Raw genomic sequence first — 8658 nt, forward strand, 5'->3', positions numbered from 1 at the left:
ACCCTAATCTAGGGTTGTTCAAGGAAATCAATCAATGTCAACTGTGATACAAACTAACCTTGTCTACAAAAGAAAATATAAGCTATTTGTTAACAATAGTCTGCTTATTAGAAATGTTTATATTTCACTAAATGAATGTACATTTGTCCGGAATGTGTAGCTATCACAATACATAACACCTTAGGTGTCCATACGTATTCTGCAAACTTCAATTGTTTTTTTCCATTGTGACTTCACACTTACGACTGCAACACTGCCTCCTCCCTCAAGAATATGCCCAGAGGCTCAAACTAGAGTGTTCCTTATTAATAAAGATGAGGGTATGTGAAATGGACAATTGACAAACCTGTGGCAAATGAACCAATAGGGGGTCAAACCAGACATGACATTAAAATTGTATTTACATTTATGTGCAAATTTTAAAAATGCAAACACCACCCATTGTTGAGAGGATGCATCACAGCATGTGTGAAGTGTGAATTTAACTGTTTCCTCCTCTGCTGCAGCTATGAGGAAGATCACTATTCTGAGACCGTATTTCTATTAGGAGGAAAGTCCATTTAAGCACCTATGGGGAATTTCATGCTAATGAAATAGAAGCTTCAGAGTAGCTATTTTATTCAAGACCAAAACAAGAAAATGTTTTTAAAAAAATCCCTCCATGCTACAATTTTGACAATGATCACACACTACCACCTAGCAGCTATTTGCATTTAAAAAAAGAAGTGCATGTTAAATTCAAATACCTTGTATGCATTTTAGGAAGTGGTTGCAGGTCGGTGGAAGAGATAATGGATTTGCATGTAGAAAGCGCCAGGTTCAGTTTGTGGCATCTCCACATAGGGCTGGGAAAGATTCTTGTCTGAAACTCTCTACCCCTGCCAATCAGTGTAGGCAATACTGAGCTAGATGAGCCAACAGATATATGGCACTTCCTGTGTTCCTAATGTCACATTTAGTCTGGCTCTTACTCTGCATCCTTGCAAAAGCTTGCACAATTCCTTGGTGCAAATATGAATGCTTCTCTATACAGTGCATGCAAGGCACCATATTATGATCACATTTTGGGTTTGATTTTTTTAAAAAGTTTTACATTAGTCAACAGTATGATGCAGCAGCAAAAAAAAAAACCTAATACTATTCTAATACATCAACTGAAGAATAGTGCCCAGATCAAGGGAAGTAATACGGTAGCACCACTCTACTCTGCTTTGGTCAGGCAACACCTGAAGCACTGTGTCCAGTTCTGGGTGCCACAATTTAAGAAGGATATTGACAAGCTGGAACCTGTGCAGAGGAGGGTGAGCAAGATGATCAAGGGTATGGAAACCCTAAGTAAAGGTTGGATGGCATTCTATCATGGGTGCTTTAGTCTAGATTTCTGCATTGCAGGGGCTTGGACTAGAGGACCCTTAGGATCCCTTTCAACTCTACAATTCTATGATTCTCTGATTAAACTGAATACAAGAAAGATTATTGAATACAAGAAAGATTAGGCATAGTTTAACCCCACTAGAATCCATGGAACTTGTCCGTTTAAAGATGCACAAACATTCTACAAGTTCTAATGGGAACAATCAAGTCCCAACACCCTTACCTGGGAAATTAAATCACAATGTAGGTATTGAATTCAAGTAAGCATGTTCCTGATTGTAGAATTAAACACACTTTCCATGAATCATATTAAAAGTGTTTATATGACACCTTCTTTCATTGGCTTTCTTCCTTTATCACTACTATTTTGAGGAATGAAGTACTCAATGCTATAATACATTGTAATTATATGATTTATTAAACCAAAACGCCATAGAATTAGAACTAAAACTGTTTTGCATTACAGGAGCACTTAGATACCAATGGAGGGATTGACCCAACGTGTCCCAGCACTGAAAACCCTAAGCAAGAATGTTTCCTCCCCAGGCCCCTCCAAATTGGGTTGGGGGCAGGTGGGATTAAGAGAACACCCAGAATAACATGCAGTGGGTAGAGAGGGGTAGCAAGCTGCTAGGCTTGCACAGGCAGAACAGTTGTACTAGCCAAATTCCACCCCAAGTCCTACTAATTAAGCAGAAAAACATTTTGCTGTCAATATTTCAATCACAGTTTCTTTTTTAAAAAAAATTGTTTTGCCAATGACAAGTAGTCAGGTTACCAGATTGGTAATGTTTTTGCCTTAAAATCTGCCTGTGGTTACTCACCACAGTAGATAGAAACATGTGCCCTTGCAAGTGGCAGGTGGAGGTTGGGTGAGTACCATGCTAGTGCTATTGATATTTCTGCCTTGTGCCCCAACAGAAAACTATAGGCAAAAGGGCACAGAGGCACCATTCCAATTACTACCTCCTACCCCACTTTAGTAGTTGCATCAGCCAATTTCAAAGCAAAAATCTGGAGATCACTTTATGTTTTGTTTTATTATTATTCTTAGTCTCATGTGGGATACACATGCTTCTCACTGCAAAACTCTTCAGAAAACAAATGCTTAAAACTAATTAGCATAAAAGTTAGATTAGGTGGCAGAAAGTCAGTTCCATTTCTGGAAAGTTATTCAAAAATAATATATGCAGAATAAGCATCAAATTATATCAAACTATTCTAACAGTATCAAAGAATTTCTTAGCAAATAATCTTACTTACTTTTCCTAATCAAGAATCATATCTTTAAAAACATTCCTGCATCTGTTTTTGATCATAATCAAATAAAAGGTTTCCGCAGGAACAGATGGCACTAGTTTTAATGCTTTGTTCCCTAATTAAGATGAAAATGATTTATTAACATTTTATTATATATGTAGTAATGATTCCCTTTGCCCAGTCTATTCATTCTTTTAAAACTTGAGTTTAACATCTCTGGGAATGACCTTAAGGGCTGCAACTGTTTGATGTGAAAGCCAGGATTTTCTGTACTTTAGCATTTAGGTGCTGAGGTGCATAGCTATTTTAAGGGTTAACAATTGTAGTCATTGATGCGTATATATTAGGCTGTATTCATAAAACAGTGCGTGTTGCCTGAGTCAACCTCTTACAGTCTAACCGCAGTGACCAATAGGAAGAACAGAAGAGAATCCAAGAAAGCTGAGGTAAGCTAGATTCTCAAGCATTGTCAAATTAGAAACAACAGAATGTTAGGTGTCTTGGGTAATGTGTCTGGGGATTACTGCTGTGTATTTAGGGTTTTATGCTACAAATTTACAAGAGTTCAGACTACAAATAATGTTAAAAGGAAACAAAGACTTTTGTACTTAAATGATTTCCAACAGCCACCAGATATCATCACCTAACCTGTACAAGGTAAAATATTTCAGTTACTCATTATAACAATGTTGGTATATATTTCTTGTAAGAGAAAGATGTCAGAGACATTGTGCTAAATCCAGTATGACATTCTCTGGAAATAATTTAGTTTCTCTCACTTGCTCTTCTTTCTCTTTTATTACTTCAGGCAGTATTCAGCTATTTTGTGGACAGCAGTTTCAAAGCCTGTTAGCTCTTTTCAGCTATTGGACTTGATGACTTAGAGAAGCAGCATTTTTTTTAAACAAAAACAAAACCCATTGAAGGCATTGGTTTTCCCTTTGATTTAGTTATCCTTATGACTTATGATTTTCTTTAATACCTTCCCCCCCCCCAAAAAAAAACCCACCTCCAAAAAACAAAAACAAAAAACCTTTCTGCACCAGTGTATCAGTCTTATTTTCTTTCTTTCTTTTGAAATGTTATATATATACTTACTTTTAGAAAACCAAGACAGACATAAAAATTGGGGGTGCACTGTTGCTGTATAATTACTACTGCATTGTAGTTACTTGGCTTGCATGTTAGGTTTTTTTAATGTATAGCTATGGAAAATGTTAGTTTTAATGTGAACAATTTTAAAAAAGAACTGGACAAAGAAATCTGAATACGTGGCCAAGCAATAAAAGTGAAGTTCTAGAGAGAATTTGTTTCCTAAGTAATTTACATTTTAAAGAGGAAAGCCAATAATTTGGGGCACAGGGGAGTGATTGAAGAAGAGGAGTAGGTTTTTCAAACAGAGCTCTCTAGACTTCTAGGGAACATACCCAGCAAGCAGCTGTTAAAATATTCTTTGATCTTTTTCTTGTGTGTGATGAGAACCAGGCCTAGAAAATCAGATTCATATGCCTTCTCATCTAGGAGTACAAAAGAACATGTGAGTTCCTTCATGAAGGACCAAACTAGGACTGGATAGCAGTCAAGAAAGGCAATTATGTCAGTCACTGTATGCCACCTCTGTTTTGGGTGATGTGGGATTTTTGCACGTGAATTATCTTCCCTAGCTTGGAAAAAAGCAAGTTTTTAAATGTTAGTGAAATTCAATAAGAGGAAGGCAAGTTTTTAAATGCTACTGAAATTCAATAAGAGAAGCAAGCTGTGTCTCTCTAGCTTCTTTTAAACATGAACTGAATGTGCACACACTTACCGTATCTAGAAAAGGAATGAAATCCAGACTGAAACACACTATTCTTAGAGTCATAGCTTGTAGTGCCCCCTGAATTTAAGATACAACTGACCCCTCTTTTTTCTCTTGAAAAAAGTTGTGACACCAAGCAAGACAGCATTACACCCTTATAAAGGAATGCACATTGTTGCTTTCAGAAAAAGATACTGTGGAGATGTATACAGTATTCTCTTATAACTATTTTCCCCTTTTCTCCAAGGTTAACTATGAATGTACACTTGTATTCCAGACTATTGGTAGTCTTCTTGACCAATACTGTGTGGACTCGTAATATCAGGCCAATGTATGATCAGCCTGATACATATGACTGGTCTTTCTACAGTTTTGAGTGTCCACAAGAATGCTTCTGCCCTCCTAGTTTCCCAAATGCCTTATATTGCGATAGCAAGGAACTTAAAGAAATTCCAGCCATCCCAGCAAGAATCTGGTATCTCTACCTCCAAAACAATCTCATTGAAACAGTTACAGGGAAATCTTTTGTGAATGCCACACAACTAAAATGGATAAATCTGAACAACAACAAAATTACCAGCAATGGGATTGAAAAGGGTGTATTCAGCAACTTGAAAAATCTACTCTACTTATTTCTTGAGAATAATGAGTTAGAAGAAGTGCCTGCTCCATTGCCATTGAGTTTAGAGCAGCTGCGTTTGGCAAGAAACAAAATCACTACAATCCCTGCAGGGGTCTTCAACAATATGGAAAACCTCACCGCGCTAGATCTACATCAAAACAAGCTGTTGGACAGTACTCTCTCAAGTGACACCTTCCAAGGACTTAACAGCCTCATGCAACTCAACATCGCTCAAAATTCACTTACAAAAATGCCACCAACCCCTCCAACTAATGTAATACAGCTGTTTTTGGACAACAACTCCATTGAAGCAATACCAGAAAATTATTTTGATACAACGCTCAAACTGATTTTCCTTCGACTGAACAACAATAAATTAACTGATAAAGGTCTACCATCCAAAATATTTAACATTTCATCTCTTCTTGACCTTCAGCTATCTTACAATGAACTCACCAAAATCCCATCTATAAATGTTCACCTTGAGCACCTTTATCTTGACAACAACAGGATCAACAGTAAGTGCATATCAGCAGACTCAGACAGAAGTTTTCCACAGAAATACCCCTCCCCCACACTCCTCCCATTTATAGCACAAATGTTGCAGTGCTGTGCACACATGCCCATGCATGCACGCACACACATTCACAAGTCCAAAAGTGTATAGGTATTAAAAGAAACAAGAAAACAGACCAGCTCTTGTTTAATGAGAACCTACTGTATTTCAGAAATATAAGTTCTGCACATTTGATCTAAACTGTAAATTCCATTGGCTAGTGACTAAGCCCTATTTTGTCTACTACAGTGGTACCTCAGGTAACATACACTTCAGGTTACATATGCTTCAGGTTACATACTCCGCTAACCCAGAAATAACACTTCAGGTTAAGAACTTTGCTTCAGGATAAGAACAGAAACCGTGCTCTGGCGGCGCAGAGGCAGCGGGAGGTCCCATTAGCTAAAGTGGTGCTTCAGGTTAAGAACAGTTTCAGGTTAAGAACGGACCTCCAGAACGAATTAAGTATGTAACCAGAGGTACCACTATACAGTGGAACCTCAATTTTTGAACGTAATCCATTCCGGAGGTCCGTTTGACTTACGAAATGTTTGAAAACCAAGAATCAAAAGCCTGTCAGCAAGTTCAATGGGGCAACTTGAGAAATGCACCTCGGAAGCTATTCGACTTCCAAGGCATATTTGAAAATGGAAGCATTCACTTCTGGATTTTCAGCGTTCGGCATTCATATTTGTGATCACATATAATGGGATGAGGATCAAGTACAAGGAACATAGGGGCAGCTCCCACGAAACAAATTCTGTCACATGGTTAGAGATCCAAAGTAAAATGTAGATGGGTCTTATTAACTGGAGAGAGAGGGTGGAGCCCACAGAATGCTCTGCTCACCTAAGACAATAATGCAGACTCTGTGGCCCATAGCTTAACTTCATGTGGCTATGGAAGCCCACAGGCAGAGGAGGAGGAGGAGGAGGAGGAGGAGGAGGAGGACGAGGACTGAGTGGGGAGAACAGCCAAAGGGATGGATTCACACAATAATGATTTACAAGTCACAATAGATTGCCGCAGAAGGAATATACATGTTAACAGAAGAATGGTCCCTATCCCTGACCTAAGGTACACAGGTATTTTGTGTGCTGGCAGATCCCTTACCATTAAACAACCCATCCAAGCTTGATACCAGGCCAACAAAGCTTAATGCAAACCAGACTGCAATTGCATCACAAGAATAAAACAGAAACAATTACTGTAGTGCATACCATAAGCTGCTGAGCCTAACCACAAATCACACATTGAGTCACATTATCACACACACATGCATCATAGCATGACAGAATTAGGCATTGTTTCCAAAAACAATTTACCCATTTTACAGATGGGAAACACTAAGAGCTTCTAGTTCAAAGAACCACCACTCTAGAAAATTCAAATCCCAGGCAAATCAAAATTACTACACACCACTCCTCACAAGGGGTGAAGACACTGCCAAGTTTTAAGAGGCAACATGCAGCCTCATCACCTGTTGACTGTTGAGCAGCAGCCACTTTTAATTTGCTCTGTTACCTTTCTCATCTTCCATGTTAAAAAAAAATAGAAGGAAACAAAAGCTGAACTGTGATTCCTCTGGCTTCCCAACAAGTCCTAATCTTACAGGATCATATTTGAAATATTTACTTGGGGAGTTTTTTGTGGGGAGGGAGGATGATGACTCCCAACCACTTTTCTTATGCACTTGTTTTGTTTTTTTGTTTTGTTTTAGGTATTAATGGAACCCAAATATGTCCAGTTCCTATCCCAGGGGATCATGTCTATGAGAGAAACTTACCAAGACTCCGCTATCTCCGCCTGGATGGCAATGAAATCAAACCTCCAATTCCATTTGAACTCATGTTATGCTTCCGACTTCTTCATGCTGTTGTTATTTAAGGACAGCTTAGTGTTACCATTATTGCGTTAGTAAACAGGTTTTGCTGGCATTAAACTTGTTAGAAATTCCACATGTTTTTCGGTCAACTATACTATCCCCCCCATGGAGTTTGATTTTTAATTTTTAGTGTTTCATCACTTCTTTTTCTTTCTCAAAAATACTCTCTTGGTACAGCCAACCTGTCCCAATTATTTTAAATGTCACTCTATTAAGACGATGCTTTTGCTACTCAAATGTATTATCTAGCTGTGGGTTCAATGAAAGTTTTGGCATTCTTCTTCTACACTTTATACATATTGGCCTGCAGATTCAGGTGTAGTACATTTCACATATTAAGCAAAAGTAGAATATATAATTGCTTATTTTGCTATCTTTTTTTTAAGCATTGCTGTAGATGCCAGATAGCATGTTTAATGATAAAAATAAGTAGCAGAAATCTCTTTCCCACCCTCTTCATTCACGGAAAGTGTTATATTGAAGACACTAACAGCTGTATCACTGCTTTATTTTGTTAGAATGGGGCCAAATATCTCTCTTTTTAAAAATGAACATGTAAAATCATACAGTTCAGGAGCTCCATATGCATGGAGCATGGCTTTCCACCAGCAGTGATGTTTAAACATGTCCTTTCTTACTTGTACTATTCCCTCATGATATACCAGCAGAACTGACAGTAAATTCCAATTGTAAGAAATTTGAAGGTACGTATATCTTAGCAAACCATCTGAGGAATTTTGGGGGAAGAGTTATAAGAAGATGAATGCAAGTTACCGTATGTAACGGGTACATCCCTACAACACTAGCATTGCTACAAACACATTTTATTTATCATTGCACATGAACAGCAGAAGCAGCCTTAGGTATCGGTTTATTGACAAAGTGCACAAAGATATCTGCAAAAAATGTTTTTGTTAGGAGAAATACACATGAACTGTGTTCAAATTTTTGTGCAGGCTTTATTTAACCAAATGTAAACTGTTGTTGAAATGGAGAAAACTAAACTTAAAATTGGAAAAATGAGAAACGGGAACTGAATTTGACAGATCTGTTCTACTTGGTGAATGTTATCTTTACCTTCCAAAAAAGTAGATTTGCATGCTAATATACATAACTAGAGCCACAGTAGCCATAGTAATTTATTTTTAGTCAAACAACTTTAC

At 37.8% G+C, this 8658-nt stretch overlaps 1 protein-coding gene across 4 annotated transcripts; it reads left to right on the forward strand.

The window, feature by feature from the left end:
- Positions 1 to 2828: 2828 nt before the first annotated feature.
- KERA (keratocan) lies at positions 2829 to 7593 on the forward strand. Of its 4 annotated transcripts, none has more exons than XM_033163347.1 (3): positions 2829 to 3080; positions 4680 to 5572; positions 7331 to 7593. In XM_033163347.1, exons 2-3 carry the CDS (start codon positions 4687 to 4689, stop codon positions 7495 to 7497), a joined length of 1053 nt encoding a protein of 350 aa, XP_033019238.1. In that variant the 5' UTR covers positions 2829 to 3080; positions 4680 to 4686; the 3' UTR covers positions 7498 to 7593. The 4 variants fall into 4 exon arrangements, with proteins under 4 accessions (XP_033019238.1, XP_033019241.1, XP_033019240.1 ...); XM_033163350.1 differs by having other exon boundaries at positions 4710 to 5572; XM_033163349.1 differs by lacking the exon at positions 2829 to 3080 and adding an exon at positions 3102 to 3291.
- The last annotated feature ends 1065 nt before the right edge of the window (positions 7594 to 8658 follow it).

This window comes from Lacerta agilis, chromosome 10, assembly GCF_009819535.1.
Source record: "Lacerta agilis isolate rLacAgi1 chromosome 10, rLacAgi1.pri, whole genome shotgun sequence".
Classification (NCBI taxonomy): domain Eukaryota; kingdom Metazoa; phylum Chordata; class Lepidosauria; order Squamata; family Lacertidae; genus Lacerta; species Lacerta agilis.